This window comes from Acanthopagrus latus, chromosome 4 (assembly GCF_904848185.1).
Source record: "Acanthopagrus latus isolate v.2019 chromosome 4, fAcaLat1.1, whole genome shotgun sequence".
NCBI lineage: Eukaryota > Metazoa > Chordata > Actinopteri > Spariformes > Sparidae > Acanthopagrus > Acanthopagrus latus.
Window position 1 is genome coordinate 27,078,246 of NC_051042.1, and position 23,296 is coordinate 27,101,541.

At 41.7% G+C, this 23,296-nt stretch overlaps 2 protein-coding genes and 1 long non-coding RNA gene across 4 annotated transcripts; 1 reads left to right on the forward strand and 2 right to left on the reverse strand.

Moving 5' to 3' along the window:
* Positions 1-34: 34 nt before the first annotated feature.
* Positions 35-11,916, reverse strand: LOC119017578. Of its 2 annotated transcripts, none has more exons than XM_037094314.1 (5): positions 11,752-11,916; positions 11,374-11,392; positions 6,372-7,955; positions 5,745-5,884; positions 35-5,649 (listed from the first exon to the last, which is right to left on the reverse strand). In XM_037094314.1, exons 3-5 carry the CDS (start codon positions 6,375-6,377, stop codon positions 2,880-2,882), a joined length of 2,916 nt encoding a protein of 971 aa, XP_036950209.1. In that variant the 5' UTR covers positions 6,378-7,955; positions 11,374-11,392; positions 11,752-11,916; the 3' UTR covers positions 35-2,879. The 2 variants fall into 2 exon arrangements, with proteins under 2 accessions (XP_036950209.1, XP_036950208.1); XM_037094313.1 differs by having other exon boundaries at positions 11,210-11,392.
* A 903-nt stretch (positions 11,917-12,819) lies between these two features.
* On the forward strand, positions 12,820-17,637 carry LOC119017584. The gene is made up of 3 exons (XR_005074481.1): positions 12,820-12,956; positions 14,233-14,325; positions 17,086-17,637. It is a non-coding gene; the product is annotated as an uncharacterized LOC119017584 (long non-coding RNA).
* A 157-nt stretch (positions 17,638-17,794) lies between these two features.
* On the reverse strand, positions 17,795-23,180 carry LOC119017579. Its single transcript, XM_037094315.1, has 5 exons — positions 22,623-23,180; positions 22,327-22,488; positions 21,834-21,942; positions 20,619-20,917; positions 17,795-20,528 (listed from the first exon to the last, which is right to left on the reverse strand). The coding sequence occupies exons 1-5, from the start codon at positions 22,742-22,744 to the stop codon at positions 18,779-18,781; spliced, it is 2,442 nt and encodes an 813-aa protein (XP_036950210.1). The 5' UTR covers positions 22,745-23,180; the 3' UTR covers positions 17,795-18,778.
* Positions 23,181-23,296: the final 116 nt, after the last annotated feature.

Below are 23,296 nucleotides of genomic sequence, written 5' to 3' on the forward strand. Positions count from 1 at the left end.
TTCCCACAAAGTTTCTTCTATTGTGAATCTGTTTTCCAGTACTGAAAAGTGTAAGTGACCCCAGATCATTACTGAACCACAACTGTGAACCAGATGTTTTTCCTTTGGCTCTGTCGCACTCAGTAGTGAGACTGAGCAGGTTTAAGCTGCAGTTTGTCATTCATCTGATATTCATTACTCTGTGATCCGTCTTCCGACGGTGCTATCCCAAGACTAACTTTCGGTTTCTGTGTTGAAGTATTAAGACTCAGGTTGCTAAAGCTACAACTTTCCCCACTGTGTAGATAATGATCTGCTGCCTACTCTGGCTGACCTGTCTCAACACTTTGTTTGCACTACTACACCACAGGACAAAGGTCTGTGTGAAGCCAGTGTCTGAGATACCTTCTGTGCGCTCATATAAACAATCATATTAATCAATGGCAGACTCGGTCCCAGGTTTTGATCTGGCACCACATAGAAAATGTTTATAATATATTCTTATATATATCTTCCATTAATAGGAACATCTTTTGGATTGAGATGGTGTTTCTCTCTAACAGCATGACCTTATTTGCTTTGTCTTTGTTGACTTTAATTCTAACAAACAATGAAATACTTTATAAACTATTTGTTAAACAACTGTTCATGGAGCTGTTGCAAGTGATGTTCATAAACCTTTGTTAACAGTGAAATAACCTTTGGACCAAAATTAAAAACATATTAACTGCAGATTTAAAGTTTGTTACTAAACCCCCTAATTATTTTCCAACAACGACTTACTAACAAATTCATACTTATGACTTAAAATGAGAAACCTTTATTCTTGATCAATACTTACTTGTTTTCGTAATTACTGATATGACAGCTTATTTGAAATTAAGTTTTTACTAATGGTTTGAATCTAGAGCCTCATTTTTACTAAATGAAAACACAAAGTCATGTGAGTTGTTTTCAATGTTTGTTTTTGTTTTTGTTTTTTTTATCCAAACAACAGAGTGGAATATGAAAATGAATATGCATATAAAATGTAATGTGACTTCCAACCATAAATACAAATCACATCTGGTCTCTAAAATGTTCTCTCTGTTTTTTTTTTTTTTTTAAACAATCTGAAGTGTTAAACACAGAAGAACACGAGCCATTTCCGCCTTTCAGTCGCTTACAGAAGAAACGTTGGCATAGACAAGACAGAACATGCACTGAGTCTCATGGCTGCCCTTGATATCATGTCGGCTCATGTTTCAGGAGCAACAACATGAAGTACCAACGCTGCAACACTCGACGTACTGTCCTCACAGGGGACAGCATGTGAGATGAGTCCCTAATAAATTTCTCTGTTAACAGGGAGAACATGGAGTGCAAATCATGACACGCCTGTACACTTTCTGTGCCACTGTTACCAGTTTTTTAGGAAAACAAGCTGCAACTTAGAATATATATAACTGTCTCAGAGTAGAACAGTTGTAGGTTTTCTTTTTTAAACATTTCATGTTTTAGTACAGAGTAGCAACACAAATTCACACAACAGTCAGGCACACATGACGTTCATTATGATCATCACAGTGGGTTGAGATTGTGTCGATAAACTTTTAGACTTTTTACATGATACTAAACTTCGCATGCATACATTTGTATGATGGAAATCTGAAAACTGTAACGATAACAAAAAAAAATGGATCTAAAATGTCCATCACGTGTGATCATAAAACAATATCCACCGATCGGCCACAGCATTAAAACCTCTGACGGGTGACAGAAATAACATTGATCATCTTATTACAATGCAGTGTTCCCCGATCATCATGAGCACGGCAATGTGTCCTAACGCACCACAAAAGACATTCACTGAGGAAATGTCCACATCTCAATATGATCGGCCATTCTTGGGATGTATTGGAACGAGTCCCTTCCATGAGGAGCCACCTGGCAACCCACAGGACCCAAAGTATCTGCAGCCAACGTCCTGGAGCAAGATACAACAGGTCCTGTGCTCATACCTCGATGGGACAGAGCAGCCTTGGCAGAACGAGGAGGACCCACATAAAATGAGGCGGTGGGGTTTAAATGTGGCTGACTGACATATCTAGAGGACAGACTCAATTTCTTAATCACTGTTACAAAATAAGACACTGTAATGAGTTTGTCATGTTAATCTCTTTTAGATCACAATCCCTACAGCATTCGATGAACAATGGGAAAACAATGACATGCATGAATAAAGGAATGGAAAATAAATCATTTGAATACTGTCATTAATTACACGTCATGAGAAAACTGTTTGACATCTTGTAGTCTGAACAGACAGTAAAAGCCTTATAAATGACACATGTGACAGGAAAACCATTCTAGAAAACCTTCGAAACTGGGACTGCAGCCTTCAATTCAGCTGCCAAAGAAAACGGTCATGAGTAATGCTGTACCTATTAAACAAAAACACAGTAGAAGACTAAATGGAATGGAGTCAGAATGTCAGTCTGACCGAAATTTAGCTACCAACATCAAGAGAATTTGAGGTGAACTTGAATATTATATATGATATAGTTATATACCTCATCACACGTCAAGCAGATATAGAGCATCTTAAACATGCAGTAACTGATTGTTGTTGATGTGCTTTTCAACGCTACGATGATGGTCATGTTCCATTGTGAGCACAAATAAAAAATGTATTGCTCTTAATGTACTCACTGCTTACTTTTCTCCTCAATTAAAAATGTCCGCTCTTCATTGCACCGCAGCGTTTTCAGGCTCCTCGCATTGAGGTTATAGATACCCATCAGTTCTGACCTCTGATCCTCATCTCAGAACTTTATCTTAAAAAAAATGCCTTTACCGTCTTCCACATATCCGCCTGTCATGGAAGCCACTTCTCATAATCCTGAGAGCGAATGATACTGTCACTTTTGTGGCATTTTCTCAATGGGCGTGGCGGCTGGCTTTTCACAGTCGCTGCTGATGACACAGCGCTGGTGAACACGCATGTGCTCTGAGACACGGTACTGGCGTGAAAAGGTCATAGGGCAGCGAGGGCAGGGGAAGGGCCGCACGCCAAGGTGGCTCCGCACATGTCTATTCAGAGAGCCTCGCTGGCTGAAGGACCGGTCGCACATAGAGCACTGGAAAGGGTGGTGGACAGGAGTTGACAGATGAGCTGATATATTGGTTGGCATGCTGGTTGAAAGGGTAGAAGGCATGCAGGCAGACAAGGTAGATGACACAGGGGCTTGTACAGAGTCTAACTCACTAGGAGTAGAACAGACTGTCAAGGTAGTTGGCTGGTTCTCACTCTCCACAGCATCGGCTCTGTGTATGACCTCAGCTCCTGGCCTGCTTTGCTCACTAACAACAGATCTTCTTTCTTCAACATCTGTTTCTCCAGCCCAAGGTTTAGTCGTAGCCTCATTGCAACTTTCAGCCCCATTTCTGGCCCTAGCTCTGAATTTTCTCTTTACAACCCCAGCTGCAGATGTTGGTTCATGCTCTCTATTATTATCCCCAAGACCATTTCCAGATGTGTCCCTCTGACGGAATGAAACCCATTTCTCTTGTTCATCACATCTGTGCCTGTAGGACACTAGCAACTCTGATGGTTTGGTGCTGATGTCCAGCAGAAGTATCTGGTCTGACGAAGCAAAGTGCTGCCTCAGAGGACTGAGACCTGGACTTGCAGAGGCACAAACCGCCTCCTCATCACCAGACTGGTCTGATCGATCAGGGTGGCTTGACTTGGCTGATTGATCAGAGTCTCGGCGCGATGAGTATGAGTAATCCTGGGGTAGGCAGTGATAACGAAGATGTCCACGGTATGACTGTCCAACAAAATTATACGTGTGGTCAGACGTGTTGTCGTCTAGAGGCATGGTAAAAACTGTCCATGGCCCTGGGTTCTCGTGTTCCAGATATGTGCGTCCATTATCGTTTTCCGTAGCTGAATCTTTGTCATCATGTTCACATTGGCTAGAGGCAGAATCTTTTGAGCCCATCTCAGCTCTTTGCAAGTTTGGGTACCAGTCATTCTTCGGTCCATAGAGGTCACATTGACTGTCCTGTCCCTCTATTTCAGATGGACACCAGCTTGAGTAACTGTGTTCCTCTTTCGCTTCTCCCTCAGGGCACACATCTTCACAGTGAGGGTCACTTCCTGTTTCTGGATCTTGCACAGGAAGTGAGACTACAGCTCTCTGACCTTGTGGGTGATTGGACTGCTCCTCCGCTGCAGGTGCCATCGCGACGCTGTGGCAATCAGAGCAATCCAGTCGCTGATGTTTGAAGGGGAAATCATCAAAACTGAGATCAGATTTGTTCTCTGATCCTCCTGAGAAACTGCTGCAATCCTTAATCGTTGGCATTGATTCACCCCTGGGATGATTTGTGTGACTCTTATACGTAAATGAATCACAATGAACAAGGCGATCATCATCATCTGTGATGTGGTTTAATCCATTGCCCATATGTTCATCATGATCTGTGCTGCTGCTGGGGTAATCCTGTTTCAGGATGTCAGATTGATCTGCATTGGATTTGGGACATGAATCACTTCTTCTACATTGATCTGAACTATCATTATGCTCCCAACTCTTGTTTCTGTAATCCTGAATCCGTGCCCTATTATGTCTTTTGAGTTTAGTGGTAATACTCTCAGTGATTCTGTCAGTGCCTGTGCTTCCTAATTGTGAGTCAGGGCGCCTGTTGAAGCCGACTGAGACCTTGGACACTGGATGGTAAGGAGGCATCATAGAAACTTCTGCCATAGAGGCTATACTGCTGTGGCGGATAACGGGCACTGCACTACAGTATGGACGCGGAGATGAGGGAGACGACACGAAGGAGCTCTCTGAGGGAGAATCATTCTCATTAAGCTGGGCGGTTGAGAAATGAAGAAGTGGGGAGTGACGGATCTCGTCTTCCTCTTTCCTCCAAATTTGCTTTACCTCTGCATGACTTTTTGCCGTTGAACACACTGTCTTCTCTTTGCTAACCCCTTGCACCTCAGCACTGTGGAGTAAATACAAGCTCCTCCTGTTTTCAGCTGTCCTCAGTAGCTCCCTCTCTGTGTTCAGATGCCAACCCTCTGCTTTTACAGTGCCAGCTGAATGAAACTGATCCCTTTGCAGATCTTTGCCCACTCTGGATACCCTGTGCACTTCAGCGGTGCATATGATTCTCTGAATCAAATCCTGAGGTGTTAGGCAACTTACTTTGCTGCAGATACCTGTATTTACACTGCTTTCACTGCTTTCAGGTGCACTACAGCTGGTGCTGACACTGCTTAAAGGGCTCACATCGGAAAATTGAGCCTCTCTCTCCAGTGAATTCTCTCTGCAAGTGTCTGCTAATGGCAGATACGTGTTCACCATTTTACTGTAAGTATTTTCAGTGTCCTCATGTGACTGGCCTTCAGCTCCCGTGGATGCATTTCTATCATGTGCAAGGTTCACCTGAGATCTCAGGGCCTCCTGCAGTTCATCCATCTGTAGGTGGTGGGCAGCAGTGAGCAGACTGTAATACTGTTGCTGGGTACAAGCGTGCGGCAAGGCGCCTGTGTAAATGTAGTCCAAAACAAGGCCCAGGACAGAGCCAGACAGATACGACGCCTGCAGTTCCACCAGGGCACCAGCAGAGGACAAGAGAGACGCGAACACTGGACTAGAAGCTGCCAGGACGCACCTGCAGGAGCAAGGATAGGCGATGCAGCATGAGGCATGCAGCAAACTATACAAACCAGAATGACACCAAGGATGAAACCAGTTTATAATGCTCACCTGTGTGCAGGGTAAAGCTGACCCGGATTCTGTGTCTGTCTGACCACACAGTCACAGAACTGAGCTTCTTCTCGTTGGAGGCTCAGACATGCCAACAGTGATGCTGCGTGGCCACCAGCTCTCTTGACATAAGGTGCCACCTGGAGAGTACAGAGCTCAGTCAGTAGCAGTTATTGCTGCTCAGACAACAAGATTTAACAGAGGCAGTGCACTTGATAAAGCCCAGATGCACTCCACTGTAACAGTCTGTCTTTTCTTTCTAACTTTTATTGGGGTAATACAGATTTAAGGGGTTTTCTGATTGTTCTATAGACCTGACATGCACCATGGGTCGCTGCTCAAAACTAAAACAGGTGGTTAGATTTTCCAAGGCAGTTAAAGCTACTACTGATCAAAACCTTGTGTCCATATACCTGCCGGAACGAGCGTAAATGCCAAACAAATGTGTAAAAGCAGGCATCTTCTCTTCTGCGAAACAGTTTAAATCATGTAGAGACATTCATTGACAAGGCTTACCAGTTTCTTTACTTGTAGCAAACCTATCAGTAAGCATATAGTCACACAAGTCACTGCAGCTATACAAACTGCTAGATCATCTCCATCAAGAAGGAATAAAAATGATCTTACCTCCATGTTATATTGAGAGCAGAGCAACAAACTCCTGCTATCCTCTGGTGAGCGGTGAGCAGTGTGAAGCTCCCAGTGTGAAGTGTCCCGCCAGTGTCTTCCTTGCAGTTGTATGGAGAAAGGAAACTACACGGAAGCTATATAGTGCCAGTCTACGCACACTCTCATTCGGAAAACAATCACACGCTTTTCATATTGGGAGCTGGGCGTGACGCGGAAGGACAGGTGCCTATAAGAAGCGCTGGGGTCTAACGTCAGAGTTTCCATGGCCCGTTATGGAGAGGCTCTGAGACCAGCCCCCGGAGCGCCAACGGGAGACCACAGAACTGGAGATAGTAGAGCCAACGTTTCTATTCACGTCAAGAGACTTTGGCACAAACAAAAGGCATTTTTTTTTAATTACACGAATATGCATGTTCCTTTTTCACCAAGTTGTTCTTATAAAAAAAGAATCAAATATAGGCCAGTGTCTGTCATACAACCATGAAATAAATGAGTTGATACTCCATGAAAGCTTCCCTTTTTGTCTTTTTCCTGCATGAAGGTCAAAGGTCATGGTCTGTTACAGAACAGTTTATCGACACATTGCAGTGAGTGTGAGCTGTGGGGACTGGAGGAGGAACAAGACGCCTGAACCCACAGCGAGTTTACACAGCAGTGCATCTGTCCGTCCGATCATGTCTGTCTGCTCTAACTCTATGAGAGAAGGCTTCTCCAGTGTCAGGACTATGAGACGCCCCCCCGCCCGGCTGACGCTTTGTTGACAACTCCATACTAAGCCATCTCTCCACCCTTCCACACCATGTGCTTGTCATGCCTCTTAATCTGTACGGCACTCTGATGTTACAGCCATGGTACGAGCTGCCCGCCACGCAGTATTTCCCTGGAAGCTGTGCAATGGAAACACTACTTCAACACGCACTATCGCATCGTGACCTTATTCTATGAATCTTGTGGCATGAACTTGTTACAAATTTGACCATGTTTGGTGCTAAATAAAAACATGCCCATCATATCTATAAAGCAAAATATGTATATCATTATTGCAAAGCATGCCTATAAAAATACAGTTAGAAAACACTTCCTTTTAAGGTGTACCACCGATTCAAAAACACAGAGAGTAATCTTTAATACAGAAAAAGTGTTCTTATAGTGTGAGGGTAATACATTTTTAAATTTACAATGGTGCTTCAGTGCCATTTTTTTATGCCTTAGTGTGACACAGAGATACTGTGCCAGAATGCAATTTCCGAAAAATATTTAACAAAAAAGCACAAATATTTGGGGTCCCTGTAGGCTAATGGTAAAGGCGCTATTCCAGTTGCAAACCATTCTCTGTTTCTTCCCATTTTTGTCCCTGTCATTTGCTACGGACTAACCGTCAAATAAAGACAAACAAACAAACAGTTTTAATTTAAAAATTCAGATGCACTATCCTATGAAGAACAAATGTAATGATGATAATAACTAACTAACTGGGTATGAGGCCTGGCTTGGTATGAAGTTTGCATGTTCTGTGATGAACTGGCAACTTATCCAGGGTGTAGCCAAATATCGGCTGGGATCAGCTCCAGCGCCCGTGCCCTGAAAAACGATAAGCAGTAAAACATGATAGATGATATAAATTGTGTTATATAATAAGCTGTAATGACAGGCACACACACAAAGTACAAGGCGTATGCTGGAGAGACAGTGGCTTTATTTTATTTCCATTGGTGACATAGCTCACGTACTGTACTGGTTGCTAAGGAGAGAGGGTCTCCCTTGGCACACACGGTGGCAACATTTGGAAACATCACACTCTGGTTCTGTATTTATACTACAGCTAAATGCAGTAGGCCAATTTAGAAAAAGGGGGGGGGGGGGGGGGGGGGGGTCAAATCAATACTCATTTAAAATTATTATTGTTGTACTTAATGACTAACATGGTTCCTGAATCAGTTAAAAATTAAAATAGCTCAAAGAGCTGTAGCAGCAAAGAATCAGGACCACACAAGAACAAGTCTGAAAAAGCAGCCACTGCCAACAACCTCCATCGTTATACACTCACAATTAAAAGGTATTTTTTCAGGTGTTTGGGTATTTCCCTTTGGCTCCACCATCAGGCACGTCTTTATACTCAAATCTTATAAACCCCAGAGTGGGATAATTGCCCAAAAAGAGTGAGAACTGACACTCGTGGTGGTTATATATACTGACACTCGAGGTTATATTTACTATTTTTACTACTGAAGCGACTGAAGCCAAACATCTCTGGCAGACACACACCGAATATCAAAACGACACAGCTTCAAGTGGTTGAGTACTCCCATAGCTAAAGTTCCATCCTACTGTATCTGCAAGCACAAGGTACACATCCTTCTCTGTACAGACATGAATGCATAAGAAGGATTCAACATGATGTCTCTGCCAGCAGAAGCACTGCAAGAACACTGCACATAGAGAGGTATTTTGCAAAATTTGCCTTATTTTTAGGGACTGGTGCTCCTCACAGGTGTAACATAGCTCAGTGGTTTATACATTACATCTACTGAAAGACTTGTGTTCAAGTACACAGTATGAAAGTCAATCCAAACAACAACAAAAGACGGGGTTTGATAACACTGAGAAGTCTCATGAAATCATGACTGTCATCTGTTCATCGCTAACCACGGCTGCTGATGCAAATGTGACTCATGCAGAAACCACGTACACAGACATGGTTAATTAATCCAAGGTTGGTTCACATACCTCATTACATTCTAATGATATAGCCACAGATAACCTTTAGCTGACAAAGTCATAACTTCTTCACTCTCTGACATAGCACATGTTTTTCTCTTATTTCCCTGGAAGTCAACTGAAGCTACAAAAGAGGAAGGTATCTTCTATCGTATAGACATGACATACCCCGAGAGTAACTTCCTGGATTTTCTGACTTATTTTCACACAAACTAAGATCTTTTCTTAGACCTAACAAGGCCATTTCTGTGCTTAAACCAAACCAAACTTTACAGTTTCGAGGGTGTAACAAGTAGCAGTTGTGTCCTGCAGTAATGTGTCTGAGCAGACAGACAAAAATTTGGGGATGACTTAAGTAAACAACTTAACAGACGTGCAACAAAATTCTAGTTGACTTTAAACAATTTAATGCGGAAATGTTACATGCTTTGCATTTAGGCACTCAACTTTTTTGGCAAAAGTTGCCAGAAAAGTTAAAGAACTAAGGTGCTAACAATACATTTACATATTTCGCAAAAATGTGCCTATTTCACATGTAGATGAGATTTCAGTCTGGACCACTTGACTGCCTGAGAGACAGTCCAACATCTAACTCAACCCGCCATCCTTGGAAATGCCCTGCACGCCGCCTTTCTGACTCCAAGCCTTCAGTAAATGACCATGCTGTAACGACAAAATTGACCTCCTGTGGAACCGCAGTTGTCCTCCAAGAATATCCTCCATGTTAAAAATGTACATATGGCACCTCAAATAAAAACCATCAAGTAGCACGATGAAACATCGACCCAGATACGTCAGCTGAGTACATACCAACCCTGCTTCTGCAACACACACAGTATGAGGGTCCAGCTGTTTATTTCTTGTCCCAGCTCCGTTTTTACACATGTAACATCATCTTCAACATGCAAGCTCACACATCCAGAACATTGTAGTCATGATATTTGGTATCACACTATTCTTAGCTCCCTGGCATGGCACAGCACACACTCATCGGCGCATTAACACCCCAGCGGAAAACACACACAGTAGCTGGGGACAACGGGTCAGCTTAAGGACTCGGCTGCCGGCAGAAGTACCAGGCAGCAGAGTGATTCAAATTAGGCTGGGGAGCATTCAAGAGCAACAGAATCTTGTTGGTGTTGTGATGCACAACATGTATTTAGGATGTTCTTGGTTCAGTTCCAGCTGGGGTCCCTTGTTCCTAATCATGCATGTTTTTCTCTATTATTTCCTCTTGGTACATATTATCTATTTATAAAAGTTAAAAGAATAAGAAATAATTAAAGCTGCAAGCAGCAATGATTGGGCCCTTGCCACGCACAGATTTCTGCATGTGCACACCAATACTGGACGTGTGCAGACTTTGCCATGTGTAGGAGTTTGTCTGTACATACAAAATGAAAAAAGCCATTAGGGGGTGCTGCTGAGCTGTTGTGTCGCACCCGAGGGCTGTTGTGGTATCAAATTAAAGTACTCATGAGTCAAATTTGGTGAGTCTGTGAACATCCTAAAGTCCTCTAAACAGTCTTGGAAAAATGAAAATCAGCGCACGCCATTCGAGATGGCCGACTTCCTGTTTGGGACCTATGAGTCCTGCAAATTTCAAGATCAAAGAAAGTTTCTGGTCAAATGACCTGGTGTTAGGGGCACTATGGAGCCCCCTGGCCACAGCATAGATTTTTTTCACCAGATTTGGCATGTGTGCAGAGTTTTATAAGTCTGGGGGTATGTTTAAACCTCCAAATATGTGCTTCTTTTGGCAGAAAGAAAAATTTCAACTTCGATACAATAGTACCTCACGCTGATAGCGCTCGGACCCTAATAAGATGGGAAAAATTGGCAAAGTAAACTAGAAGGCCTCATGATCATGTTAATTACTTTAAGACATTTTTTGTAAATCACAATTATTTAATGTTATGTTGAATATGCAAAGTATAACATTATAGTATAGTACAGTATAATATTCAAAGGCACAGAGGTTCATAATACTACAAGGCGAGAGACGCAGTTCCATTGAATAATTATTTATCTTAAAACACACAATACTTATAATCAGGAAAACCAATATAGACAGTTATGGAGGGGGGGCAAAGGAAATGGCCGAAGCTGAGGCCTACCAGTGGAGAGGTGGGCCACCAGGTGTGAGGTGTCCAGGAGAGAGAGTCACACACACACACACACACACACACACACACACACACACACTTCAAGGATCACACCAGGGGTCGACAACACAGCACACAGGAAGGGGACACCACCACAGGGAGACATCAACACCCACCATCTTAGGCTCTCAGCTTCTAATATGGAGAGGGAATAAAAAACAATTAGTGGGACAAAAACACTATACAATAATGCACCGAGTAGTAGATGCAAAACAAAATGTCAGTTGGTAACTAACAGTATACCAGGCCTCCTGCCTGTGTTAAATGACACACTTAAAGTTGAATTAACAGCAGAACAATTAAATAAATAACATACAGTTAACAAAACAAACACAAAACCAGATTAATGGTGGGGCTAAGCAGCCAAGTGTGGCTAAATGAGAAATTAAACAACGAAATAAGAAAGGAAATAACCAGAAAAAACACAAGACAATATTAATGGGTTTAGAGTTGGAAATTAAATGGCCTAACGTTAAATAAAAAGTGGGACATACTTTGGAGTTGCCACCCGTCCCGTTTTTCCCAGAATTGTTCTCTTTTTTCATCACTGGGCGAAACTTTGACTGACGGTTGCGCTGACGAGAGCTGATGCTTCCAACAGCACGTAACTCGGGAACTGGGGTCGTAACCATGGTAACGGACACGCCGTTGCTCTTCTTCCGGCCATTGTGGAACTAGCGATGCATTCAGGTGCGCTCTCAGACAATGGGAGATGGGAGCGTTGTAATACCTTGGGGGACTGCAGTGTCAAGCAGGCGCCACCTACTGGACATCATGGTTGATGCACTTTCCTTTTTTAGTGCAATTTATGCCGCGCTCACATCACAACTATGTGACAAACACCCAACACAAACATAATGTGATAAAATATGAAATATATTCAGTCATGAAATGGATCATGATTGAATGAGATTCAGAATCAGAACTCCTTTATTGGTCATGCAAACGGGGATATTTGTGTGTCATCACCAGCCTAAGGACAATTTAACAATAAACAAAAATAATAGTATGAAATAAATAAAATAATAAAAAGGTAAGAAATAGATTCCTATATACATAATTTGTACAGAATGTCCCCAGTGATACCACCCACATGAAGTCATCATTCAAATTGAATTTCATTAATTTTATGGTAAAAGTACAGAACAGAAATCAATACGTGAGCTGAGGTGTCCAAATTACCTGATTTCATCTGATTATAGGCTAATATTAAGGTAATGTAACTTGATAACATTAGTAACAAATTTAGGCCAGAGAAATTACATATCTATAAAAAAGTGACCTTTTTGAATCCTGTTAATCAAATTGTTTATCTGTGTTGGTTCAATTGATATTTGTTTTATTTTCATTTTCCCTTCTTTTCACAAGGCAGATCAAGAGATGACAGGAAACAGGATGCAGCACAGGACCCCCGGTCGAAAATAAACCCACAGTGAAAATAAACTTTCCATTCACTAGACATTGGCTCTACCAACTGAGCTGAATAGGATGCACTACTGAGGACTCTGTAGTTAGATGGGCCATAACCACGCCCACTGATTTACTGACGAATGCAGGCGCTGCGCGCCAAAAGGGGCGGTCTCGCTCGTTTCCCCGCGCGAATTAGGTGCATTTCCCTCCAAAAATTTAAATGTCTACAATAATAGCTGACTGATCTTCACTTTGGTCCAAGTGGCCATTCTCTGAGGACATGAACATGGTCAGTAAACTGCTATGTATGAATCTGCTTTATGTGTACAGTTACCTGCTCAGTACAGATGTATTCATGTCGGTGTGGGAGGTGTACAGATCAGTTACCAATCTCAGGTAATAAGCCAAGGTGATGTTGCTTGTATATCAGGTGTTGAGGTAAATTCAGCTCGAACCTAATCCTCCAGTTACATCCAACTAATCCTGCTATAGACTTTGTGTTTTGCTTGGTGCGCCAAACTCCATCGTGATTTTGTCCGTTTTTTCTCTGCCCTGTTTATAACATGAATAATGCACAGTTAATTAAATGTAGGTCACTTTCTCAAAACAATTCGGTAGTTTTGGTAAAATCGGCATGAAATCTGGTTAGCTAACCTTTGCGGATCAGTTTAGGTGAGTGGTTATATTATGTTAGCTAACGTTAGCTAGCTGACTTTAAACTTGTTGCAGATGCACTGCAGGGTTTGGGAAGCATGTTAGCAGCGGCTCAGCTGCTTTTATTAACGGGTAAGGACACACGAACCGGGTACTGACACTATAACGAGCTTATAAAGACGTTTCAGTCATTTAATCGTAGTGTTTTTACAGAAAGGTATGCATGTTAGCTAACGTGTATGTCTGTTGGAGAGTGTTAGCATGACGCCATTGTCGTACTGTGGAATGTTAATACCAGCATCGTTACCACCGAATATCTGACTACATCACAGTTAGCTAACAGGCTCCACGTGTTGTCTCAGTATGTTAGTATGTCAGCATCTGCAAGGTCATTTTCAGCAGCTAAAGTACCGGTAGTTTATACACACAGTATGCAGCCTCATTGTAGCCTGCACAGAATGTATGCTGTCTGTTTGTCTCGGTTCTGGTTTAATGTGTTATTTAAACCACTGCACTGACTCCCTTTGTGTCAAAAGATAGACTTTAAAATCATATTACTCATGTATAAAGCACTACATTTTATCAGGACTTAATACATCTGCTTTACTTTTGGTTTACCTTTAAAAACACATTTATTAAATCATATTATAGTAGATTTTACACTGCAGACTGATGTGAGACCCCTGAAGTGATGTCATGCACATGGTTACAGACTGCTATATCATTCTTTATTATGAAATGATAAACCTGTAAGAAATCCCCTTTTTGGTGGATGTGTCTGTACTCTGATGTGTGATTACATCTTCTTTTTTCCTGTTACAGTCAGAACATAATCACACACACACACACACACACACACACACACGCATATAGTCATCATGTTATGCTAAAGTACCTGCTCTTCTCTCTAGGTGAACAGTGAGACTTGTCTTCAGCTTCAAGTGGAACAGCTCTGACCTGTATGGTGATCAGACCCGGAGAGGAGAGACACCTGGTCCAACAAGGTCAGTGCAGTGCAGGTGTCAAAATTAAAGGCAGAAAGTGTGAGAAAGTGTTCATTAATGTAAATTATTCTAGAGGATAGTCGAGTCTCATTCACAAGTCATTGAATACCGACAGTTTGCGTTGGCAGAAGCCACTACAGTGTCACTGTTGGGACACTAGTCTCTCTCCTTTTTCTGTTTGTCTTTTAAAGAACAACTTAAAAAGGCAAACAAATTTGCAAACAAGCAATGTACAAGTAACTTCAATGGAAAATAACAGAAGGAAGTAAACATGTATATCTACACTGTTCAGCCACAACATTAAAGCAGCTGACAAGTGAAGTGAGCATTGATCATCTTGTTACAATCAAATGTTCTGCTGGGAAACTTAGAATTCTGTCATTTCTGTGGAGCCTCTTTGACAAACACCACCCACCCAAACGCTGTTAAGACCAACTACAGCCCCTCATGGCAAAGTTCCCAAGGTGTCAAACTGGCCTCCTCATTCTCCAGATCCCGATCCAGTTGAGCATCTATGGGATGCGCCAGAACCAACTACCATCCATGTTGGGGCCCCCATGGATCGTTCTTGGCTCAGACTGCATCCAGTGGAAGCTCAGTTGGATTGAGATCTGGGCAATCTGGAGGCCAGGTTGACACCTTGAGCTCTTTCCCACGTATTGCAGGTGCAATGTCCTGCTGGGGGCGCACTGCCATCAAGGAGTGCTGCTGCCATGAGGGGGTGTACTCAGTCTGCAGCTGTGTTTGGATGACTGGTGTTTGTCAAAGAGACATCCACATGAATGCTAGGACTCATGGTTTGACAGCCAAACATGGCATTGGAACACAATGATCCATGTTACTTATTTCACCTATCACTGGTTCAAATGTTGTGACTCTCAGTATATGCACATGTTCAATGCTTTTTATAGATACAGTTAAAACTTCCTAAAAAAGAAAAACAAAATCACAAATTCAGAAAAAAACTTCCATAAATATCCACAAAATCTCCACAAATTGTTTGATCAGCAAATATTTACTGTTTATTATATACATATGCAAAATAACTATTAACTAAAGCTGTTTGACAAAGTGCAGTGAAATTATGAATAATATAGTCTAAAACTCTGTTTATACAAAATACGATAAGTATTTAACATGTATATCTACGCTGTTCAGCCGAAACATTAAAACAACTGACAAGTGAAGTGAGCATTGATCATCTTGTTACAATCAAATGTTCTGCTGGGAAATTTTGTGTTCTGTCATTTCTGTGGAGCCTCTTTGACAAACACCACCCACCCAGTCACTGCTCAGAACAACTACACCCCCTCATGGCAAAGAGCCCAAGGTGTCAAACTGGCCTCCTCATTCTCCAGATCCCGATCCAGTTGAGCATCTATGGGATGCGCCTGAACCAACTATCATCCATGTTGGTGGCCCCCGTGGATCGTTCTTGGCTCAGACTGCATCCCGTGGAGCTCAGTTGGATTGAGATCTGGGGAATCTGGAGGCCAGGTTGACACCTTGAGCTCTTTCCCACGTATTGCAGGTGCAATGTCCTGCTGGGGGGGCACTGCCATCAAGGAGTGCTGCTGCCATGAGGGGGTGTACTCGGTCTGCAGCTGTGTTTGGGTGACTGGTGTTTGTCAAAGAGACATCCACACGAATGCTAGGACTCAAGGTTTCACAGCCGAACATGGCATTGGAACACAATGATCCATGTTACTTATTTCACCTGTTACTGGTTCTAATGTTGTGCCTCTCAGTGTATATACATGTTAAATTCTTTATGAATTAGATCAAATAAATTTGTTTAGGCACTGTAACCAGACTTGTTTATATTTCATCTCAGTAAAACAAAACCTGTAAATGTTCAAATTTACTTCTGAATTCAATTCAATTAAAACTCCATGTAAATAAATTATGAAAAATGATTTCAGGTTAAATACAACTGAGTTAGAGACTCAAACCTCCACAAGGAGACTCAAAACTCATCAAAAATAGACCCAGGTCTCTTTGTGGAGGACAAACAACTACCACAAAAACAAAACCTTGACACACAAACAAAACTTCTAAAAACAATAAAAACCTGTACAGACACACAAAAGCCCCCAAAACAAACAAAAACCTCTAAAACCAAACACACAAACCCCTAAAAACAAACAAAAACCTCTTAAAACAAATCACTCAAAACCTCTAAAAACAAACAAAAACATCTAAAAACAAACAAAAACCTCTAAAACCAAAAACACAAAACCCATAAAAACAAACAAAAACCTCTTATAACAAAACGCTCAAAACCTCTAAAAACAAAAAAAACATCTAAAAACAAACACACAAAACCCCTAAAAACAAACAAAAACCTCTAAAAACAAACACACAAAACTCCTAAAAACAAACAAAAACCTCTTAAAACAAAACACTCAAAACCTCTAAAAACAAACAAAAACATCTAAAAACAAACGCACAAAACCCCTAAAAACAAACGCACAAAACCTCTTCCAACAAAACCCCTAAAAACAAACAAAAACATCTAAAAACAAACACACAAAACCCCTAAAAACAAACAAAAACCCCTAAAAACAAACACACAAAACCCCTAAAAACAAACAAAAAACCTTAAAAACACACAAAAGCTCTTCCAACAAAAACCTCTAAAAACAAACACACATAATGTCTAAAAATAAAAATAAAAACCTCTAAAAACAAACATAAAACAACACAAAACCTCCACAAAGAGACATCAAACTACCACTGCTCCTCTTTCTCTTCCTGCAGGTGACGGACGAGCACCTAAGATGAATAAGACGAGCCGCCACAGGACCTGAAGCAGGAAAACTGAGTATCCGTCTTCTGATGAAACTCCTTCAGGTCTTGCAGTTGTTTGTTGACTTTGGTTTCACCTGCTCAGACAGTGAGAATTGTTGTCTTTGCTGGTTATTTACATAATAAAACTTTTTTTGAATTACACTCTATTGTGGTTTTTATAGATTTTTAAAGCACGTGTTGAGTCTTTTGATGGAGTCCAATGTCTCCTCTCAGTGGCATTTTCAAACCTTTAACTATATTTGATATATACATTTTATTTCTGTAATGGAGACCAGGGCTTCCATTACCTTCATTATCTATTTCTATTCTGGGAATGATTGATTTAGAAACCATGTGTTGTTTAATAATGTCTGAGTAAGCCTCTTTCCATCTCCTATCACATGAGTGAAGCTAACAGCAGCTCAGTGTCTCCAGTGTCTTCAAACAGTTACTCTTCCTCCACCGAATCTAAAAACCCAACTACATAAAAAGAGGCCCATTTTGAATAGGAGGGGGTGACGAATAGACCCATCCCCATGACCCCTGTTAATGGAATAAAGACTGCATTCCATGTCACACCCCAGCGCCATGTATATTTTTTTTCTGAATGCTTTTTTAGGGTACTCACACTGAGAGTGCTCTGGCGCTAATCATACAAAAATTAAATAAAAGTCTGTCAAGAATTTGATATTTTAATTTGGTCCTTGGATGTAGCGGCAATATGCAGTCATACACAAAGTTATATTACAGCAGAATCACTGGAGAGCAGTCAGGGTAAGAGACAATGACAGTTGCAGCAAAAAGCCTTCACAACACAGTTTGAGTTACTATTTACAGTTTTTGTCAATTTCTGGCATCCACTTGTCAAAATGACAACAATTCTGATAAAAAAACGGTAAAATGAATTGTTAATGGGGAGACCATTAGCCTGGCTGGTGGAGCAGGCATCCCATGTACAGAGGCTTTGTCCTTGCTGCAGCAGATCTGGGTTTGAGTCCTGGCCTAACCCTGTCAACTCTGAAGCTGTCTTATCAATAAAGCCATACAACAACCAAAAATAAATAAATAATCAATCATTCAGTGCAGCTGAAAGCCTACCTATGTGTGCTGTTTTTGGTTTTTAGAGAGGCGTAACTAAAACTCACAGTCCTGTACACTGAGTCACTATACTGTACATGTTAACATTTTTGTCATTTTTGGAATTATAACTGCATGCCTGGATGTATAGTCATTACTTTGTTATTGTTGTCTTAACTTATTTTTTACAAGTAAATATGCCGAAAGGAAAAGATATGTACAAAATATATATGACATATATAAAAGGGTAGTGAAGCAAATTGCTTTATTTCTAATTCATTCTTTTCTGAAAGTTGTGAAAAAAGGAACCCAAAATCTAAGATTAAAGTTCCGAACTTGTGTACCACTTCCTGTTGTTGGTGTTTTTAAAATGGATGTTAAGAGTGACAATGTATGTTTTCAGAGTGACAGTTGTTGCCAGGGTTACAGTCAATGGGCAGGTCTCGACCGATGCTCGATAGCAAAGAATGTAAATGTGACACGTGTCTTTACAAAACAAAGGTAGCTCGAACTTGTTCTGTCAGTGTGGAATGCATTCAGGAAAAAACCCTTTGGAACAATTAAAGTCCATCTGCAACAGAACTTGTCAGACAAGAGAGTCAGAGAACAGATCTCTGGACCAATCACAAGCCTCATTCTCGTCATCGAGGGGGTAACGATTTGATGCATCCAGACCCGTCTTTCCAACACTGTCACTATCTCCTGTTTGCACATGAAATCCCTGTGATGATGTGAGACTTTGATCCAACAGAGTTCTTTTACATTTTACTCCAACTCCCTGCTGCCCCTCCCAAATGGAACCCAAAGTACTGTCATCAGTCAGCCTTCTTCTTCTGAGCTTTACACTGTGTTGAGTTGTAACAGCAGGAGTGGGAGGAACAATAATCTCTTCACTGTCTTCAGACTCACACACAGTCACATCACAAGCACTTGAGTCACACTTGTGGATGATCCCTCCTGTTGAGGCTGTCTTTAAAGCTTCTCTCTGGACCCGCGGGTGCTGCTGAGCCAGAAGATGGATTTGATGCTTGTCTGGTTTCCAGAAGCTCCTTTTTGGTGTAAATCTGTGGCTGCTCGATGTCGTCCTCCTCCTCAACTGGTTTTCTTTTGTAGACTCTCTGTCACACTGGCTTAGCTGGTTACCACCGACACAGTAAAACCTACTAAGAGGAGTGGTGTTTTTGGCTGTCCTTTTAATGTCCAATTCAGGCTGATTTCTATTAAAAGCACGTGAATCTTGACCTAAAGTCGAGGTTCTGTGCAAGTAGGCCGGTGATCTTGATACAACAGCTACTTTAACAATCGGGGTGGACTGAGAGGGAGGGACGAAGTCAAGATCTTGTGTGCCTAGTGGAATTAAACTGTCTCTGTTAATGCGTTTATTACGTTTTGGTCTCTGTTTGTCCGGTGTTGAACGCATGGGACAAACTTCTGTGGTCGTCCTGACAGTGTCTTCTTGCGTGGTGTTTAAGTTTATATCGGTCATGAGCGAGCTACTGAAGAGGTCTGCCGAACAATCGTAGGCATCCCCTTCAAGCTGCTCTTCTTCGTTTTCAAAAGACAGAAAACTAGCTTTCTCATCTTCCTGATTACACTCAAGGAGACAAATGTTTATGGCTGTACTCTTGTTTGTACATCCAACAGGGTTCTTACACACCTGCTCAGATAAATCATGTCTGCCACCTCCATTCAGTGCAGGTGAATTAGAGATATCCAGTAACATCTGTAAGTTGCTATGTGTTATCTCTTTGTTAGTTTGACAAACAGGAGTAGCGGTAACTGATAAGTTCTTGTCTTCCGGGTTGTTTCTTGACATTTCTTTCTGATTTTGCACATTTAGATGTGGCTCTGTTTCATAAACAATGTCAACATCTTTGTTTTGCTCACACAAAAACTCAGTAAGACTTTCAGAGAAAGGTAAATCCTCCCAGTCCAAAGAGCTTGGCATAAAGGTTTTGTTGATTCGACTGGTCAAAAAACATTTCCCCTTGGAGCTGCTGTGGTCAGGTGGGGAGGGACTGAACCATTTGTTCAGGGTGGGGGTCTTTCCAACAGCCTCCTCAATGGACTGGTGTAGGTATTTGGCAAATGATGGATGACTGTAAGAACTGTACTCCAAAGACAGAACAGGTGAAGGCACCGTCTGCTCCTCAACTTTATGGTCCTCCAGGCAGACAGCCTGTGCACGATGTGGTGTTTTAAAGTTGTCTGTCTGTCGGCTGTTCTCACCGCCACTGTCCTGGGAACAGCATCCTTCCTCCTGCTCTGCTGATGAAGTCACAAGTCCTAGTGATTGTTGCCACGGAGGTGTTGGAGCAAGGGTGCTGTCTTGTGACCTAGGATCAAGTCAAACGCAACTGTCAAGAAATGTCACAAAATGAACAATTTATGCAGTGACACCACCTGACACAACTTATTGTCATTACCTTAGCAGTGACTGGGAAAAAAGACCTGATGCACAAAGTGTGACATCGTTGAAGCTTTTGGCTTGAGACTGATGAGGAAGCAGCAGCAGGGTTGTTGTTGGGCATCCAGAGGTTTTACTGGGATCAGTGGATGCAGCTCTCTGAAGAAGGATCTGATAGTAACTGACCACTGTGCAACCCCCCAGGCCTGTAGCTTTGGGGAGAATCATCTGACTGGCGATAAAGTGAGGCGTGTCTTTGCTGCTGGAGCCATTCCCAACAGGTTCCCTTAGCCAAGGCCGACTTTCTGTTTCCGGCAGCTGAAGGACACAAACAAGTGCAGGGATGGTTGAGAAGAAGCTGCTGATGTATACAAGTAATTTTGGAAAAGTTGTTTAAATACGTATGATTATAGCCTGACCAGAACAGGATTTCTGATGCCAATACCAATATTGAGATTCTGGGTTTTATATCAGTCAATAGTATGCATTTTTTTACATTAACTAACAGTTTTGATACAAACACCTTCGATTTTATCCAGGCTAGTAGGAAGACTATGAATGCCAATGTTAGTCTGTCAGCTGGTGAGTCAATCAGACTGAAATAGCTGAACAACATAAAACTACAGCCACATAAACTTTGTACAGCCATCCTTGATTCCCAAAGGATGAGTAATACTGACTTTGTTGTTCCACAACTTACTTATCTTGTGAAATATCTGAGTACACAAAAGAATTATACATAAACAGAGGACACTGTAAATTCACTACTACGTCTGGAAATTCATGGAATTGTACAGTTACCACTGTTCATGTTGGTGGGAGTGCACATCTGGCAGATTTGCAAGCTTATTTTCATCTAACTTGTATGATAATCATAATAATACATATATAAATTGGCAGTACTTGTTTAATATTAAAATCAACCACGAAAGATGGATTAATGCTGCCAGTGGCTAGTCCAGTTTAGACTCTTAGACCATTGGTAGTTTGTAGGAAAGCAGTCTTCTAAGGTCCAGGTGGTTACTAAAAAATCATCTAAAACATAATCAGACACAAAAGTTTGTTCGTGTAAGTTGATATTTGCTGAATAAAATATTCTTTGTCAAGATTTCTTGATGTCTGTCAATGTGTTACGCAAGTCTCTGGGGAGCACATACACAATAATATTTGGAAACTAACCTATCCATTTCCTGTAGTGGCACAAGCATCACTCATTTAGACATCGCAATCGTACCTTGAAACCGAAGATGAAATGCCTGCCGATGAAACAGTCCTCTACAGACTTCAGCAACAACTTGGATCTGGTTGATGCTCCGACTGGTCCATCCAAGTCCTCCACTAACCTACACAAGTTACAGGCACGACATAAATCCACAAATTGAGCTTATCATATGTGCCACACTGGTACTGGTTAAACCTATCGTTATCTAGCTAAACACAACTCTTTCTTTGGAGTAGGGGCCTCATTCTGTGTGGGTAAGAATCCACATAGAGACGATTTCAACAACAACGACAAAAAGTAATGATAATAACTGGAGAGGTCATTGACAACTGCCTTGTGTATGTAAGGTGCTCCATATGTAGTCTAGATGTTCAGTTGTTAGTACAACATATAACTTTTGCTAAAACTACATAACGCTGGAATAATACAGATAAATCATGTGCATACACCAGGGTGATACATTGCAGATATCTGAAGCAGATAAACGGTGATTTTCCATGCTCACCTCTGTAAACCACTTGCATGAATGCCAAAGAATGGGTTCAAGCAGGCTCCAAACACTGTTACTCCAAATATACACCTGTCCCGGGCCACCTTCAGTGAGAGGCGATACCTGTGTTCAACCTGGTCCTTCAGACAGCTGTAGCCACACCTGGAACATCTGCATCTGTGGTGGAAAAAGACAGATAAACATGTGTCCATGTAACAGAGTAAGAGGAGGATTTGTTTACTCAGTTTCCACTGTTTCCGCTTTACAAGTCACACAAACGAGTCTTTCCCGTTGTTTGTTTGTCTCGTTACCTCGTCGGGTCCTGCTGTTCGACATCGACCCTCGACAAACAGCCTCTGCAGCAGGGATAGAACAGGCGGGCATCTTGGACGGACAACACAACACAGTCCACCAGAACCCGTCTCACCGACATCCGGATCTCTCCCAGCCGTTGCTAACGCTAGCAGGCTAACCGAAGATTTCTCACAACACGCAGGTGAGTCATAGCAACGCAGTTATCACAGCAGCAACCGAAAGCAGAGGTCCAAATGTGCGCCAATGCTTTTCAAAAACAAACAAAGCAGGTTACTTCGCACTCACGAACTTTGCTCTCGTCAACAGGCTGAATCCACCGGCTTCTTCTCCTTGTTGTGACTGACCGGCGGTCGGTCTGCCCGCTTGTAGGCGCGTTACCGCCACCTGCTGGTGTGAGAGGGAAACTGCAGCTCTGCCATCTGAGAGAGAGAAAAAAAAAACACATGAAAAACGTTTTTGTATGTGGTGTTAACTTAACAACTGGACGATGAGGATATTTCGTTCACTTTTACTGTCTAAGTTTGGACAAAAAAAATGTGCAGTGCCCTAAAAATAAAATGTTCTATTGTTAAAATAAATAAATGAATAAATTCCATGCACATATCAGCTGTAAATCACATGGTCTTTGATAGATGGGTCATTTGCAGAGACTACATGGTGCAAATACATG